The 19018-nt window shown below is 33.3% G+C and overlaps 1 protein-coding gene across 8 annotated transcripts in view; it reads left to right on the forward strand.

Moving 5' to 3' along the window:
* Zmym4 (zinc finger MYM-type containing 4) overlaps positions 1 to 19018 on the forward strand; it is a 150081-nt gene that overhangs the window by 75072 nt on the left and 55991 nt on the right. For 6 of the 8 annotated variants that reach the window (XM_027937373.2, XM_071617667.1, XM_071617666.1 and 3 more), the window contains exons 3-5: positions 15797 to 16321; positions 17986 to 18047; positions 18400 to 18570. In XM_027937373.2, the coding sequence (XP_027793174.2) occupies positions 15797 to 16321; positions 17986 to 18047; positions 18400 to 18570 (758 nt within the window). Of the gene's footprint in view, positions 1 to 10255; positions 10314 to 12912; positions 12934 to 15796; positions 16322 to 17985; positions 18048 to 18399; positions 18571 to 19018 lie in introns of those variants that run through there. The other 2 variants (XM_071617665.1, XM_071617664.1) reach the window with 2 other exon arrangements.

Genomic DNA, 19018 nt, shown 5'->3' on the forward strand with positions numbered 1-19018 from the left:
AATTAAATATTTAGTTGAACATTTAAAATTGTTTATTGGCCAGAATTTATTTCTCTTGTGAAATGACTGCTCAGTTAAATATATTGCTCACTTGCAATTGGGTCTTTTCCTTATTGAATTGTAGGAGATTTCTAAATATTCTGAAAAGTTAACTTACTAGTTACAGATGGTGCAGATAATGCTCAATTTGTGTCTTGTCTTTGTAGAGTCTTTGCATATGCAGAACTTGATTAAATTTAATATAATTGAGTGAAGATAAATGTATTAGTCTTTTCCTTTGGTTTACATTTTTTCCCATCATTTTATTTTAGAAAATCTTGCCTGGTCTGAGATCAGAAACATGAATAGTTTTTTATATTTATATATATATATATATATATATATATATTTTTTTTTTTTTTTAACCAATGCTTGTTGGTTTTACCTGTTGCATGTAGCTGTTGAATCACCCTAGATTAATTTTTTATAAATAACTGCTTGGGGAACTAATTTTATCTTGTATCAGAAGGTTAATGAATTATCTTATCACCATTTATTAAATACTGCCTCCTTTTCTTAGTGATAAGGCTGAATATTTGTGAGGCTCCCCCCACCCCCATGCTTTCTCAGTTAATGTTCCAGGGGACTGATTATTTATTCATGTGCCAGTACCATGTTGTTTTAATTGATTTAGCTATATAATAAATCTTGGTAATCTGATAGGACATATCCCTGAAAATTGTTCCTCAGGATATTGCCTGTTCTTGACTATTCATGTTAGAAATATCTTGCTAGCTTTTTTTTTTTTTTTTTGGGGGATATTGGGGATTTTAACCTAGGAGCACTTAACCATAGCTCTTTTTATTTTGAGACAGGGTCTCACTAAGGTGCTTAAAGGGTCCTTGGTAAGTTGCTGAAGCTGGCCTTGAACTTGGGGATCCTCCCTCCACAGCCTCCCAAGTCAAGCAGCACCATGCCCAGCTCTTGTTAACTTCTTAACAAAACCACATAATGAAAACTTAACTTGGAATTTAATAGGAATGTCATGTTTGATGATATTGAGTCTTCCTCTCCATGAACTTGTTATTGCTTTGTCTTTCTGCTTTAACATTTTTTTTTAGTAAAAATTTATAATTCTAGAAAAGATATTATAACACCTCTTTAATTCATATTTTAGCTTTTAAGCCTCATTTCATTTGGATGTTGGGTATGATAGGGGTTTAGTTTTTTTTTAGATGGGTAGCCTGTTGTTCTAACACATAATTCTCCTCATCTAAATAGTTCCATCTTTTTAACATTGAACTGAATTGATACCTCTGAGATATATTAATGTTTTATTTATGTTGGGATCTATATTTGGGATTTCTGTTATGTTCTATTAATATATTTATTGCTATGTCAGTACCATATTTATTTTGTTGGATATTTGTTTTAAGTAGTCCCTTTCTTCCCCAAAACTGGGCATTGAACCCAGGGCCTCACACATACTGGTCAAGTACTCTACCACTGAGGTACCTGCCAGTCCTTCTGAAATTTCATTTTGAGACAGGGTCTCTCTGTGTTACCCAGACTGACTTGAACTTGTGATCCTCTTGCCTCAGTGTCCTGAGTTGCTGGGAATAGAGATGTGGGCGAGTATGCCCTAAAAAGTTTTTTATTACTATATTTTAATTGAATATTTGGTATAGACATCTGTCTGCTGAGTCAAGTCAGTGTGTGTTTGATTTTTTTGCCTTTTTTTTTTTTAAAGACTTATCTTGCTATTTTGGTTAGGCTTGAACCTCTGGACTCAAATGATCCTCCTTCTTCAGCCAAGTAAGTAGCTGGGATTCCAGGTCCATATCATAGAACTCAGGATTTTTTTGTTCATTTGTTTTGTTTTATTTTTTAAGCTTTTTATTAAGGCACTAAATTTTAACATAATTTTAAACAATACAAAAATATTATTGGAGGGATTTGGGATATAGCTCTGAGTGGTAAAATGCTTGCTCAGCATGGATGAGGCCCTGGTTTGATCCTTAGCACTGGTGGGGGGTGGCGCGAACAAAGTTGGAATTCTAATTTACAAAAGCATACATTTATCTATTACTTTGGGAAATAAACAGAATTTTTATTTCATATTGTATTATGGGCCACATCTTATTATACAGATCTTGTTTTATGTCATTCATTAAAATTTTGATTGTTTTCAAGTAATAAATACTTTATACTTATGTCATTTTGCAAAATATCTTTTATTTATTCATTTATTATTTTTATGTAGTGCTGAGAATGGGACCCAATGCCTCACACGTACTAGGCAAGCGCTCTGCCACTGAGCTAGAACTCCAGCCCTCTCCTTATGTCATTTATACCAAAGTATTTTGTTACCTTTGAAAATGGAGTATTTTTCTAATTTCCAGTTTCCTACTGCTGGAATAGCCTAAAAATTTTATACAATTCTCCTGTTAAATCTTTTTAAAAAAATATTTCCTTAATTGTAGATGGACTCAATATTTTTATTTATTTATCTATTTATTTATTTTTATGTGGTGCTGAGGATTGAACCCAGTGCCTCACACATGTGAGGCAAGCACTCTACCACTGAGCCACAATCCCAGCCCGCCCCTGTTAAATCTTGTTGCTTTTAAAATAAACTTGAGTCTGTAATGATCTAGACAAAAACCATATTATTGAATAGATTTTTTTTTTTTACCCCCAGTGGTTGCTCACATATAATTTCATTGGTTTTGCTAAAACTTGTAGGATTTCCTGAAGTAATAATCAAGGTAATAGTTACTTTTGACTGATTTCCTGATTTCACTTAAAGTAGTTATTGCTTTTTGTCATTTGGGGTTAATTTTTGTTGGTTTCTGTCCAGTAGGCTTAAGCTTTATTACATTAAAAAATATTGTCATTTTATCCTGAGAAATTGCTGAAGAATATTACTATTCCCATGTTGTTGGCTTCCATTTGCTAATGTTTTCTTTTTCTTGGGTTATGTATATTGAACCAGGGCTTTGCTCATGCTAGGCAGATTCTCTACCACTCAGCCATATTTCTATCCCTGATTTTGCTAATATTTTCTTAAGGATTTTCCTGTCAAAATTTTTGTTAATATTGGGATTATAGCTTCATTAATTTTTTAAAAAGAATTCACCAGTGAAACCAACTGGGCCTGGAGATTTCTTGAGGTGAAGGTTTTTTTAAATTATGCATTCACTTTGAATTGAGGTAATGTTAGTCACATTTAATGTTTAATCTTGTATCTGTTTTGATAAGTTTTCATGGAATTTATCCATTTGGTTAGGTTGTCTCTGTCTTTTGAATTACAGCTATTTTAGTGGGATTGGGTGGGGCTGGATAGTGACATCTCATTGTTGTAAATTGCACTTCCTTGATAAATAGGACTGTTGAACATCTTTTCATTTTGTTTATTGGCCTTTCCTAAATGCTAGTTTATGAAGCCTGTGTTCAAATTTTTGTCCATTTTGAAATTTGTTGTTCATCTTTTTGTTTCTTAGATGTAAAGTTTATTTATATACTTTGGATGTCTGTCAATATAGATTGATTATAGCTAGAAATAGATGGGTATATTTCTGTATCTTTCTCCATCTACATCCGTCTCATCTGAGATTTGCCTTTTCATTATCTTAATAGTATCCTTTGTAAAGCACAAGTATTTAGTATCGATGAAGCCATATGTTATTAAAATTTTATAGTGTGTGCCCTTTGTGTGTTAATAAATATGTCCTAAAATCATGAAGATTTTTTAACTTTTTTCCCTAGAAACCTTAAATTTTATATTTGGATCAGTAATCCATTTTGAGTTAGTTTTAGTATGTAGTATAATGCAAGAGTCAAAATAAATATTTTGCATTTGAATATCCAGTTATGGTTCCATTTATTAAAGGGATTTTTTTTTACCTTTATTGATTGATTGATTTTTTTTTTAAGAGAGAGAGAGAATTTTAATATTTATTTTTTAGTTTTCGGTGGACACAACATCTTTGTTTGTATGTGGTGCTGAGGATCGAACCTGGGCCACATACATGCCAGGCGAGCGCACTACCACTTGAGCCACATTCCCAGCCCAAAATTTGTAACTGAACTTTTTTTTTTTTTTGGTGGTGCTGGGGATTGAACCCTCCAGAGCCTTGTGCCTGTGAGGCAAGCACTCTACCAACTGAGCTATATCCCCAACCCGGATTTTTGTTTTTTCAAATTGCTTTATCTACATACTTTTGTTGCATATTAGTTGGCCTAATACATTTGAGTCCATTTCTGGACTCTTTTCCATGAATCTCTATGGTTTTCCTTAGGTAACCCATATTATCTTGGTTAATTTAACTTCATATTAGATCTTCTAAGTCATTATTTTCAAAGTTGTTTTGCTATGCTAGATCTTTTGCATTTCTGTATTATAACATTTAGTATGAGCTTGTCAGTTTCTTAAAAAAAAAAAAAAAAAAGGAAGAAGTGCTGTGTCAGGCAACAATTTTGGAGGGAATTGATCTAAATAATTGTAAGTCTTCCAGCTAATGAAACATGATAATGTCTTTCCGTTTATTTAGATCCTCTTTAGTTTCTCTCAGCAGTGTTTTGCAGCTTTAAAGTAACTATTTTGTACATATTGGACTATCCTTATAAGTTTCTTAGTTGTAAGTGAAAAATTTTTTAAAAAATTAAATACATTTTGTTGTGGTATAATTTACTGATAATAAAACTTAAGTTTTCATTTTGAAATAATTTCATACTTACAAAGTTAGTGTATGTCATCCAACTCTGTTTTTTTTTTTTTTTTGGTGATTCTGAGAAATGAACCCAGGGACACTCAACCACTGAGCCACATCCCCAGCCACTTTTTTTTTTTTTGTATTTAGAGACAGAAGTCTCACTGAGTTGCTTAGGGCCCCACTAAATTACTGAGGCTGGCTTTGAACTCGTGATCCTCCTGCCTTAGTCTCCCAAGCCACTGGGATTAGTATGCCACTGTGCCCAGTCAACTCTGTTTTTTTTTTTTTTTCTTTTCCCTTTGGCTGTTTGCAGAGCTTGGTGCTGATAACGCCAAGGTCTCGGGTTCGTCCAGTATGGGCCACCAAATGTCGGCAGTCTGGCTGGGCACAATTCAGGAGCCACTTGTCAAAAGAAACAAACTTTATTTTTAGAACCACACATGCCAAACAAAACAGTTCCTCAGGAAAAACCTTCAGAGCCCAACTGCCACCACAGGCTTCCCACAAACCTCTCAACCTCCCCTAGTCCTCCTGCTCTTGAGGCTGATTGGCTGGGTCACGTGGGCAGAGCCAAAAAAAGTCCCCCAATGAGCAGCTCAGTGGTCTGAAAGGGCGGGGAAACAGCCCAATGAGCATCACCGCAGAGGAGCCAATCAGTTGGCAGCTAGAAGTTTGCTGGGGCCTCTGTGAGCCAATCATCAACTGGCAGCTGGAAGTTTGCTGGGCCTCTTAGGCTGTGGCCCCTTGGGCTGTGGCTCTCAACAGCTGTTGGCATTCTTTGCATTGCATACACATTTTAGAGGCAGAGTATAAATTTCTACAAAGAAGACACAAGGAATTTGATTGGAATTACATTAAGTCTATAGATTAATTTGGGACAAATTACAAAACTTATATAGCCTTCCTATCCATGATCACGATATATTTCTCTGTTAAGGCCTTAAATGTCAAATCAATGTTTTGTATTTCTCAGTATACAATCTTTCCCATATTTTGCCTACTGTGTGTGTGTGTGTGTGTGTGTACTTGCATGGGCTTTTAAATATTTTGTCTGGATTTCTTGCTCATGGATGAATTGAAGGACAGTTTTACCTTGAAAGAGAGCCAGTTAATCCTTCCTAAGCCAGTGAATTCTAAAATCATAACTCATCTTTTTTTTTTTTTTTTGATACTGAGGGGCAGTTTTCAAGTTCGAGGCCAGCCTCAGCAACTTAGTGAGACCCTGTTTCAAAATAAGAAACAAAAAGGGCTGGGATGTTGCTCAGTGGTAGAGTGCCCCTGGGTTAAATCCCCAGTAGCTAAACAAATAAATAGTTTCTACTTTTCTCCTCATCGAGTTCTTGTTTTCCTTTATTTTCTTTTTCTAAAGAGTGATTGTTGACGTGTTTTTTTTTTTTTTTTTAACATGGGTGTTGGGGTGTGTGTGTGTGTATGTGGGGGGGTGATGCAGTTAATTTGCTTTGAATTAGTTTGATCTTTTGGGAACTTGGTTTTTTAAACTTCTGAGAACAGCTCTAGAATTGATTTCATTGTAGAAGTTAAGTTAGTTTAGCCCTGTTTTTAGTGTGCAACATTTTAGAGATCCCTGTTGATTATCCTGGGTGTTTGACAAGCTTTCTTTCCCCCCTCCTCCTCTCCCTGTCTTTATTTTTTAGAATAGTGTTTAGGCTTATAGCAAAATTGAGTTGAAATTATAAGGAATTGCTGTACCTTTCCTACCTCCCTTACCGTAGAGACTTTCCCAACCATGGATATCCCAAACTGTAGTTAAGTTTTTATTACAATTGACAAGTTTACAATGACACATTATTGTCACCCACAATTCATAATTTACATTAGGGTTCCCTCTTGGTGTTCATCATTCTATGGCAAATGTATCATGGTGATAATATACAGAATAGTTTCACTGTTTTAGAAATTATCTATGTTCTATCTGTTCATCTTTCTCTTCCCTCTAACCTTTGTAAACGACTAGTGTTGGACATAATACCTTTTTATTTATTTATATATTTATTTATTTATTTGGTGCTGAGGATCGAACCAGTCTTTTTACTTTCTCTACCCTTATGCATTTTCAGATTGGCCTTCTTCATTTAGTACTATATACTGTAGATTGTCTTAGTTGATAATCGTTTTTTTTTTTTAAGCAGACAATAATCCGTTATCTAGATTTATCAGTGTATTTAGTGACAAAATCTCATCACTCAAGGTTAATCTGAATTTAAAAGTATCCACATCCTTGTGGGAACACCAGTTATTTTTCATCTTATATCTCTCTGATAGTTGTTCTGTATTCATCCTTACAGAATTTTACCTAATTTTAGTGTAGCTTAATGTCTGTCTTTTCTGAGTATTTGTCTCTTCCCTGGTAATTTGTTCAGCAAATACCAGCTGCTGCTCCCGCTTTCTCAAACTCTATATCTTGTGTTTTCAGATTATTGAGCCTGGAGTGTTCTTGAGTTTTCCCTCTCTGTACCAGGGTTTTCTAAGTTCCCTGGCTAAATGCCAAGGTGAACATAGGGCTCACTTAATTTGCTTCCATTTTCTCAGCCCTTTCTGTCTTATGTTCCTTATTTATACTCTGAAAAGAGATGTTACATACATTTTGCCTTGTTTTTAGTTATTTATAGCAGGAGAATTATTCTGCAAATAGTATCTGTACCTTGGCTGGAAGTGGAGTGTTTCACAGTTACTATTTTGTAGCTTGTGTCTCATTTACAATCTCTGTTCTTTTGAATTTAATTCAGGTACAGTTCTATAAGAATTGTCCCTAAGTAGTTTTGGAACCAAAGGATAAACTGTATTTCTTGACTGTGGCCCGAATATGGTTTCTCTCCTCTTCTTCTTCCTTTCCCCCCTCCTCTTCTTGCTCTTTAAATATTTGTTTCTTCATCTGTTTATTTAGTGAGTCGTGCTAGGTATTGAACCCAGAGCCTCATGGATTTTCATGAACCTTTGAAAATGTAAAAGAATTCCTTACTTAGAGATCATTAAAAAAAAAAAAAAAAAAAAAAAAAGCCCTTAGTCAGGGACTGAAGTTCACCAGCCCTTACAATAGATAAAAGTTATTCAAAGAGAATTTTTTTTAAATTAAAAAATTTTACTGTTGCAGATAGCGTGAGCTAGTAGAAGTGGTGTGTCTTGTGTTTAATGGTTTCATGAGAGTAATAGAATTATGTTGTCATAAACTTACTGGTGTCATCTAGGGGGAAAAAAGTACAGGTTACTCTGTCTCTGCTGTTTAAAGGCTCTAAAAAAAGTATTTAAACATAGCTTTTTTAGATTAGACATTAGATTCAGGACTTGGACCGATCTTTGCTTATCTAAACAGAGAGATACCAGGTAAATCGTGGGTGCCAGGAAAGGAAAGAAGATAAAAATAAAAATTCCTAACTATGTTACAGAAATTTTTGAATTAGGAGGAAGAATAGCTCCAAAAATTAGAGCACAGTTGTAGCTGTCTCCTCTTACCTCTGTGGTATTATGTTTCTGCAACTATTGACATAAATAAACTTTTGCTTTTGTTTATTTTTGTTTAAGTATTTTATTCTGCTTATGAAAGTAATATGCTTTTCAAAATATTGGGATATTAAAATATATATAAAAGTTTTGGAGCCAGGTATGGTGGTGTGCGCTTGCAATCCCAGTGGCTCAGGAGGCTGAGGCAAGAGGATTGAGAGTACAAAGCCAGCTTAAGCAACTTAGTGAGGCACCTAGCAAATCAGTGAGACCCTGTCTCTAGAGAAAATATTTAAAAAGGACTGCAAATGTAGCTTAGTGGTTAAGCATCCCTGGGTTCAATCCCTGGTAGCCTAAAAATGTTTTGGGGCAGTAAGAGACCCTGGGCTCAATTCCTATTTCTGCAAAAAACAAAACAAGAAAACCTCAGAAGAAAAAAAAATTTTACTCCATAAAATATGTGATTTTTTAAAAATTTTTTTTAGAGAGAATTTTTAAAAAATATTTATTTATTTTTTAGTTTTCGGTGGACACAACATGTTTATTTTATTTTTATGCGGTGCTGGGGATCGAACCCAGCACCCTGCGCCTGCCAGGCGAGCGCGCTACTGCTTGAGCCACATCCCCAGCCCAAATATGTGATATTTTATTGTAGTGATATGCTTCAGCTTTAATAGGCCATTAACAATTTTTAGGTACATGCTGAATGTTTGGATCATTTTATAGATACCTCTGATCTTCTTTATCATTATAAATATCAGTGATCATTCAAAAAAGTAAAATCTGTTGTCTGCATCTGTCCTTTGAAAAACACATGGTTATTTTATATTTTTATAATGTACTTTATAATTTTTAGCTTATCTACTTTGTACAAGTAGACTTTAATTGGTAAGATCAAACTCATATCAGAAATATTTCAAGTGTCAACATCTGTTAATCATCTTTTATTTATTATGCTATAAAATCAGAATTGATCTAAATATTCCACTGATGTCAGCTTTAAATTTTTTTTTTTTTTGAAACCTGTTAGGAATATATTTTACATTGAGACTATATATGCTTGTGCACATGTGTACATGTGTTCACAAATGTTTCTTGTAGCTTTGCTTATTATAATTCTATATGGTAAGCTTGTGCTTTCTGGTCGTTCATTTAAAAGAAAATTCTGGCTGTGGTCCACTAATATGTTGATACGTGCAGTTTGAAAGCAGATTGAAACATATTCAATATCTTGTCCTATTTTCGTGAAAAATTTTCTCTTGGTCACTGGCCTATTGATAAATAAAAGTCTTTTTTTTTCAACCATTTAGTAGTTTCCCAAACAAAATTCATCATGCTTACTAAGAGTCAGTTTTGTTTGTTCCCAAATTTGTTTATTAATATTTGTCATACAATTAAATATTTCAACTATGTCCTTTTTTACCCAACTAAAATCGTCCTTTGAAAAGTGAGCTGTTGTTTCTGTGAATAATTTGAATGCTTTCGAAACACTAGGTGAATCAGTAAACATATGAATGTGTGAGTGACTCTATGATTCTAATTTAAAGAAACTCAATTGCAGTTATAAAGATGATTTGTTATTATTTATGCAAGAAATCCCATTATCAAAGTTTTGACTGATCACCACATGATTTGCAAATGTGCTTCTGTATGTCTTAAATAAAAATAAGCATTTTAGGCATTTTATGCTTTATGTTTAATGATTTCTGGCTTTATATAAATATTATAAGCTGTTGAACTACATTTGTGATCTTACAGTTTAAAGAGATTTTTATTTAGGGAATTGTTATATAAGTAGCAGTAAAAATCAAATTATCTCAGATATTTCTGTGTCAAAATGCTGATTTAAACTTTTACTTAGAACTTACTGATTACTTCATTTTTATGTTTATTGTTTGTTTTTGCATTCCTAGTAGTTTTAGGGATCCTCATTTCCACCATTCTTTGTTTCTTTATATAGCAGAGAAAAGTAGCAACCCCAGAAATTTTCTTAAACATTTTTTTTTAGTTGTAAATGGACATGATATCTTTGTTGTATTTATTTTTTTATGTGGTGCTGAGAATCGAACCATGTGAGGCAAGCGCTCAACCACTGAACTACAACCCCAGCTTGCAGCCTCAGAAAACTGATGGAGAAGCATGGTTTCTGAAGTTGGAATTGTAATTGATGTTACTTTGTGATAATTACACTTCAAACAAAACAGGAGGAATTAAGTGCTTTATAAATGAAATGTAATTGGTAATTGGATCCCTTTGTTGGTAGTATCTTACAATGAAGTGATTTTTAGATATAGTATAGAAATGTTAGTAAACCATTAATGCAAGGATTAAGCATAAGAACAAGGAGTAATAAAAATTACCTTTTCTGGCATCATGAAATTTGCTTATTAGCAAACAAATATTCTACTTAAGTTGGTTAAAATAACGTTACAAATTTTCCCCCAGATTTACCAATAAACCTATATTTTACCGATCATCAACTTTATTTGTTGCCCGAAGACTCTTCTCCTGAATACATTAATTACTCCTTGTTTAATGAATCATTCCCAAGATGTTAAAATTACAAAGATGTAATTTTTCTTCATTTAAATTTTTTCTCACAAAAGAAAACAAAAAATATAAGTTAAAAAACCTATTTATTCCAGATTTTAGTTTAGTTTCAGCTTATTTTCTTTAATTCAGAGCAAAATTTCTTTGAAGAGTCATCTGTACTTAATGTGTTGTCAAGTTATCTCCTCTCAGTCTTTCTGAAGATAATAATCTGCCCTCAGAGGCTTGTTCACTTATTTTCCCACTGATACAGTTCTTGTTAAGATAAAAGTTCATTTAAACTTTGCAAATATTAGTAATACATTTTTAGTTTTCATTTTATTAGTCATGTTAGCATTTATTATAGCTAGTAATTCCCTTTTTTTCTTCCTACCTTCTGGCTAGTCTCTCCCATTCTTAAATCCCATCCCCTATTGGGGATTGAGCTCAGGGCTTGGTGCTTGCAGAGCAGACACTTTACCACTACATTTCCAACCCTGGCTGTTCTTTTGGTGTCTTTTTATGAACCTTTATTCCTATTAGATTTCTGAATGTTGAAATGTCTCATGACTCTTGGCTGTTTCCCATTTCTAGTAAGTAAACTAACTAGGTGATCTTATCTAGTCAGGTGAATTTTAAGTACTATCTCTACATTGCATTCCTAATTGTTTTTCCTCATTACTTGGCAGAAGTCTCATCTTTAACTACAGACTAATATATCCAAATGCTGTATTTCATTTTTTTTAATTATTTTTTTTTGTCACCGGGGATTGAACTCAGGGGAGCTTTACCTCTCAATTTTATCCCCAGTACCCACTTAAGTTTTAATTAAATTTAATTAAAAAGTTGGCCAGGCTGGCCTTCAATTTTCAGTCTTCCTGCCTCAGATTTCTGAGCTGCTAGAATTACAGACTTTCACTGTTCTCCAACGGCTTTCTTATATTTCCATTTGAAGATTTAATAAAGATATCAAAATGAACAGTCCTACAACCAAAGTATTCATGTTATTCTTTTTGATTTGATACTCTAGTGTTCCTGTTTGAAGAAATGGAACCTTGTTATGTTATCCTTGACTTCTTTTATTCCCAGCATCTTATACCAGGAAATGTATCTACCTTTAAAGTGTATCCAAACCTGAGATCTTTATGCCATTACCAACTTGGCCCTACTCACCAGTTTTTCCTTGGATTATTGCAATAGCTTCCTAACCAGTATTCCATCTTTCATTTTCCACTTCCTTATAATATTCAACACTCTTCTGGTACACAGAATCCATATGTAAAACACAAGATCCTAATAAAACATGTCTTCAGGAATTTTAAATGACTTCTCTTCTCATTTAAATACTTTGCAGTTTTTCTGTTATCTACAAATTTCTCATAGGTCTCTTCTTTCTCTGTCCATTTTGAGCACTTTTGGTCATTCAATTCTAGCAAAATGTACTTGTTTTTCCAGAAATATGCCAAGCATCATATAGAGTATGAGAGAGGAAGAGATTCTACTTTCTCCTTTCTTCCCCCTTAAACCTTATGTGGGCTTTTTGGCTAGATCCAGGAACCAGATTAACATAAGGCTGATTAACAACAACAAAAAACAATAAAAAAACCAAGTTTTAATAATTTTACATGTACATGGGACTTTCACAAGAAACTTAAGTCCAAATGACCAACACAAGATGCTACTCTTTACACACAGAACAATAAATTTGTGTGTGGGGGCGGGGGTGGGGAGGGGGAAGACAGAACAATGGATACCTGCTATGTGAACATGGTAGCTCATTGCATTATTAATATGCATTTCTTTTATTGACCCTTGGTATTTCCCTTCTTTGAAATGTTTGTTCAGATTCTTTGCTTTTATTTGTGTATTTGGTTACATGTTTCTTTATTGGACTCTGAGTCTCTTCTTTTTCTCTTAGAGATTACCCTTTATGATATACTGCACTGAAATCTTTTTAGCCAGTTTATCCTTCTGTCTTTTAAATTTGATTTTTTTCTTCTATAGGAATTTTTGTAGTCACATTTGATCTTTTATTTTTTTTCAATAAACTGGTATTTTAATTTCATTTTATCATTACAAAAACTTGCTCAGTTTTATGACTTAAAAATAATTCTTTCATGTTTTCTTTAAAAAAAAATTTTAACATCTAAACTAGGTACATATGGAAGTTATTTTGGTGTGAGTTAGGCATGTGTTTTTTTCCAGGTGACTATCTATTTCCTGATACCATATCCTGAATTTAAATGTAGAGGTAAGGAGAATTGCTTGCAGTATTGCTTTTTAGTATTGATATCTCATCTATAGTAGAACTTAAACTGCGGATCTTCTAAAATGCATTTCATTCATGAAATTGTTACAGAGCATATGCCATGTGGCCTGCTAGTAAGGATAAACCGTTGTAGAGAAAAGGTTTAACACTGACCTTTAGGTGCTTACAGTTTGGTAGATATGTGTGTGTGTATGTGTGTGTGTGGCCACTCTGGTTATTTGTATTTTCTTCCTAATCTTCTCTTATTATGAGAATTTTCAAATAAATGGAAAAATTAAAATAATAATATCTATAGTATTGTTTCTGCTGTTCTCTCCTGCCTTGCTTCTTCTATATGGGATACTGTGAGAAAGTAAGTTATAGTCATGATCATGACTCATCATATAAGTTCTTTAGTACACATGTCCTTTTAAGATTTTAGCGTCTGTTTTGCCATTTGTTCTCTGAATTTATTATTATTTTAGAAAGTAGAAAAGTGATTTTTTTTGGCCCATTATTTTCTCTTCATTTATTAGCAATCATTCTTCTGATATATTAAACCAAAAATGCTTTTTTAATAGAATGCTTTTATCTCTTCTGATAGCATTATGAACTTGAAAGTTTTATTTACCTATTATCACACTGTTTTCAAGTTTTCCATTTTACTGTTTTTCTAGCTCTGAGGAACAGAAATCATTACCATCTTTTTATCCTTGGTACCTAGCACAGTGTTTACCATAGATTATGTGCTGAATGAGTTAGTCAGTTCCTTAAGCCAGGGGAACTATTGAAGGATCTCAGGGGAGAGAATAATATGGAATGATTAATGTTTTAGATAATTCTGGTGTCTCTATGAGAGGATAACTTGAGGAAAACTTCTCATTTGAGTACATCCACACAACTGGGATCCTAATTAGAATAAGATATATTCCATGTTTGTACAAATATATCAAAGTAGATTTTACTGTCATGTAACTAAAAAGAACAAATAAAAAATAAAGAACAAATAAAAAAATAAATAAATCTATCATTTGGACTTTATTACAAATACCTAAAGTAAAAAGGGGAATATATTGAATCATCGAGTCCAAGGAATTGTTGAGGAATGGTCCTATCACCTGAAGTTGTATCTGGGTTTCAGGAACAGATAAAAACAGGGATGCCAATGTTGTAATATTTTCATTCTTCGTTTCACTGTTTTTATTAGTTCTAGTTTGCCTATTTGTGGACCAATTAAATGTGTTCTGGCCCCAGGGTTTGTAAGAATATAATTATTTCCTAAATGTTTATGTGGACTGAATTAGTGCACTGTCAAAGATACTGCAGTAGTACAGGAAGAAATTTGAAGTACTAGAACTAGATGCTGAATGTCTGAGAGAGATTAACTAATAGAGTTGACAGAAGTTGCCAGGGGAGAGGGAGATTGGAACAATTCTCATATCTTGAACAGTTGCTGGTTTAGCAAAGTCATTAATCAAGTGAGGGAAATACAAGAAGTGTTAGCTTGGATTAGGTACATGATGAGTTTGAATTTACAGTTTTTAAGTTGGAATTCCTTAGGGACTTACATACAAAGGAGCTAATTGAATATAGATATCTAATTAGAAAGTCAGTAGCAAAAGGCTATGCAGGTGAATAAAATATTTTAATTTTAGTGTATGGAATAAGAAACTGGAATTCTGGAGAAAACCTAATATTGAAGACATGAACAGGAAAAGGAATATAAAACAAGTTAATAGGCCAGTTAGAAAGGTGAGAAGAAATTCATTGTCAAAGAAACCAAAGGAATTTTATTCAGTAGGGACATACCACTTAAGGTTTGAAAATAATCAGTTGGACTTGACTCTAATATTGTTAGTGAGAATAATTTCAGCGGAAAGTTGGGAGCTGATTATATCAAGCTCAAAGGACTGATGATTGGGAGGTGAAGTAGAAATGAACTAATGTAGACTTTTTTCTATAAATTCATGTAGGAAAGATAATTGAGGACAGTATAGGGTTGGGGGTCTTCTTTTTTTCAAAAAAATTTGGAATGGGAGAGATTTTAGCATATAGTTATAAAGAGTAAACTATTTTTTTACTCTTAGGATGGTTAAATTTTATTTTCATGTTTAAATATTTTCTTTTGTAAATATTAACTGTGTTAAGTCTGAATTAGTGTTAACACAGAGAAAATGGAAGGGCTGGGGACATAGCTCAGTTGGTAGAGTGCTTGCCTCACATGCAGAAAGCCGTGAGTTCAATCCCCAGTACCCCCCCCCGCCCCCCCCCCCACACACACCAAAAAAAAAAGAAAGTAAGTTGAACTCTTTGGACCAGAAATCTGGGTTCTATAATAGTGAGTATTCTGGGTAGCTGAATCCAGAATTGTAAAATTAAAGTTAGCACTTCATATTCCTTTCTCTGTTTCAGTCACTATGTCAGTAAGTCCTTTATTTATCACTAATTCTCACCGTAAATTAATCTCCAAGGTGAGTATTATGCTGTTTTATCTATAGACTCTGAGTTAACTTTTTAGGATCATAGATTTTTCAGGATTATACTATGATTACAACCCAGATAAGTCTGATTCTGTAGTTGGTCCTCTTTTCTTTATGTCACGTGGTCTTCCTTTCTAATCAAAGTAGTTTTTCAAGTTTTGGTTCTCTATTTCTTTTAACTGTTGGATGAGGGTAATCATGTCCGTCACACCTATATCCAGTGTTAAATGAATACTATGGTTATATTATCTATTTTGTTTGAAAAGAAAAAAAAAAAAAATATATATATATATATATATATATGTTTGGCTAAATACCAGACAGACCTTATAATTGTGGTCATTTTTAGCACTATCATTTGTCTAAACAGTATTTTACTTTTTAAGGTGGTGGTATCATGGATACAGAAATGTCTGAAGATATAGACCACAACTTAACTCCTACCCTTGACAGCATGTCTTATGGAATGCCGAATCAAACGGGATCTGAAAATTCATTGCTGGATGAAGATGATTATTTTTTGAACTCTGGGGATCTTGCAGGAATTCCAGTCGTTGGTAGTGACAATGAGGATGAACAGGATTTTAGTTCAAAGGACAATCTTGTTTCTTCAATCCATACTGATGATAGCTTGGAAGTAGAGAGAAGAGTCACACAGCATGAATCAGACAATGAAAATGAAATACAAATTCAGAATAAATTAAAAAAAGACTTTCCTAAACAGTTTGATCAGGTTTCTGTCTTTAAATCAATACGGAAAGATTTTAGTCTAATAAGAGAAAACAGCAAAGAGACATTTTCTGGAAAGGAGAAAAATAGAGACCTAACTTATCATGAACGTGAAAAACGATTGGATAAACCCCATAAAGATTTGGATTCAAGGTTGAAAAGCAGTTTTTTTGATAAAGCAGGTAATAATTGTTGGAATAGCACCATGAACACAGTAACAAAGTATTGATAATAATATAGCTTTTATTACTTTCGATGTTAAGTAAATATGAACAGTTAAATTCATTGTAAGCTTGTCATTTTTCTTTTATCCTTGTTCTTTGCAGAGTGACTGAATTTATCCCAGTAACTTTTGGTAATGATATAAATGATTGAAAAATAGCTCTAAATCTCATTTCTCCTTCCCTTTGCTTGCAATATTTTGATGAGAAGACAAGATACTTGAATCACCTGTTCATTTTCTTTGATTGAGCATTGGAACCTGAAGTTGGATTTAACTTCTTTGTGCTGTAAGCACTCATTCAAACTGCTGTCCCACCAATTAGTATAGAAAGATTAAAAAAAAAAAAAAATCAATTTTATGTTGGAGAAGTTTCTCGAGGCTCCTTTTGAGTCTCTTTGCCCAGTGTAACAAATGTTAGCTCCAGTTCCATTCTTGAATATACTATATATTTTCTTCTATACCTTTCTTGCTGTTCCATTTGCCTGCATGTCATTTTCTATCTTGTACATGTGCCTATAAAAGTGCCTTTTATTTGAATGGTGCCTAACTTATAAACCTTTTCTACTCTATAGTTATTCCTAACTGCTCTATATCAAGAATGAATTGTTTTCTTACCTGTATTTTCACAGCATTTTGTTTCAGCCCCATTTATAGTACTTATCAAACAATATTATAGTTCTCTTTTTGTTGTTATTGTTGTTTTTGCTTTACCTACTAGTGTAGGAGTTTTTTGAGAGCTGCATTTTATCGTATTCATCTTTGTATTTTTGGAGCATGTGCAGTGAAAAATGTAATCCTTCCACAATGTTAAACTGACGCAAAGGAAAGCAAGTGCATTATGCCAATCATTATATTTCTGTTGACAATGCTAGTTAATATATAGTAGAAAGAACAAAGTTATATTGTTTATAAGGACAACTATTATGTACAAGGTTCTGTAAGGATATATGGTGTTACTGATTTATGTAATTCAGTATATAATTTCAGTATCCCTGTAGAGGATAATGAAAATTGTGGGAGTCCTTTTTCTGAAGGAACATAATGTCTAGGAGTAGTAGAAGGGAAAAAACATCAAATAGCTGACTAGTTGAATAGCATAAGATTTAATTTATAATTAAAGGCAATATTAGAAGAGTCTATCATAAGGCAATATAAGATTTGTTTCAAATAGCTGAAACACTCTGTTTTAAGGATTCTTAGGAGAGAGATAATTTTTAACTTAGTGAATAGGGAGTGTTTTATAGAGGAGAGGTGAATTTTGAACTAAGCAGAATCTGGAAAATTATAAATATTAGGATAGACAGAGGAGACTTTGGAGTAGAATTAGCAGAAATGAGTGCAGAACAAACACAAGTATTATTTTCAGAGCACAGTGAATAAAGTAGCCAGTTTATGTTGCAGCAAGGAAAAGGTATGAAGTAATGCTAAAAGGTAGGTGAGGCTAGGTTGTAAATAATTTTGAGTGAAACTTCCTTTTGGGTGTTCTTTGGGGACCCAGTTCACTCTATTGAGCATATCTGTTAGAAAAGAGAGGCGATTATCAAATGATAGCTTTTGGGGTCATTTTTAATAAGATTTGTTATTCATATACATGTATTTGTTTGTTTGTTTTTCTTTCAATAGCTAATCAAGTTGAAGAAACATTACATACCCATTTACCACAAACCCCAGAAACAAACTTTAGGGTAAGTTTTCAGTGTGTATGTAGATTGCTGTTAACTGTGGCAAGTGTCAAACTTTTCTGTATGTCACTTTCTACTCTAACTATATGTGTCAGGTAGAACACTGATTTTTTTTTTTTTATTTGCTTTATTATTTGGGTAAGGACATATTTGGAGACATTCTAAGAAGCCTCAGCTCTTAGGTTCTTTATTTATATTTGATATTTAGACCTATAGCACATTTACTTTTAGGTATAGGGAGCCTGATGAATGTCCACAGTTCTTCATTTCCAATAAGCTTTTCTTTGGGTGTTAAACCTAAAGAGGAATAATTTTTAAATTTGAATATTTATTAATCCTTTATATTGTGTTTTAGGATTCCAGCTACCCATTTGCCAATAAAGAATCCATTGGTTCGGAACTGGGGAATTCCTTTGCATCAAATATTAGAATTAAAGAAGAACCTTTGGATGATGAGTATGACAAAGCAATGGCACCACAGCAGGGACTACTAGACAAAATTAAAGATGAACCTGAAAATGCTCAAGTAAACATTTCACCTTTTTGTTTTCCCCCCTTCTTTTTGTTCCACACATTGAATTATTCATTTGAGAGAGGAAGTGTTTAAGAAGTGAAGTTGTTTGTTGACAAGGTGAAAGGAGACTGTTAAAGGAGGTTGAGGTGATTCAAATTGTCTTGCAAGGCATTAACAAGAGTTAAATGAAAAATTTCCCAAGTAGTAATTAAGGCTTTTAATTATCTTTGTTTGTTAATACCACTGTGATTTTTGTAAAGCATTTCAGTGCAGGATTAGGGAAACAGTGAGTCTTTAAGGATTTGAGATTGATAGAGTAGATATTGATGAAGGCTTATGGTAGATTATGGGTTTGTGGTGTGATTGCATACAGAATAGTAATTCTTTGCAGTTACTGCTAATGAAGTACAGGTTAGATATGGATTTATTGTCTTTCAGGTTGGGGTTAATGGGCAGAGTA

This window comes from Marmota flaviventris, chromosome 10 (genome assembly GCF_047511675.1).
Source record: "Marmota flaviventris isolate mMarFla1 chromosome 10, mMarFla1.hap1, whole genome shotgun sequence".
Classification (NCBI taxonomy): Eukaryota; Metazoa; Chordata; class Mammalia; order Rodentia; family Sciuridae; genus Marmota; species Marmota flaviventris.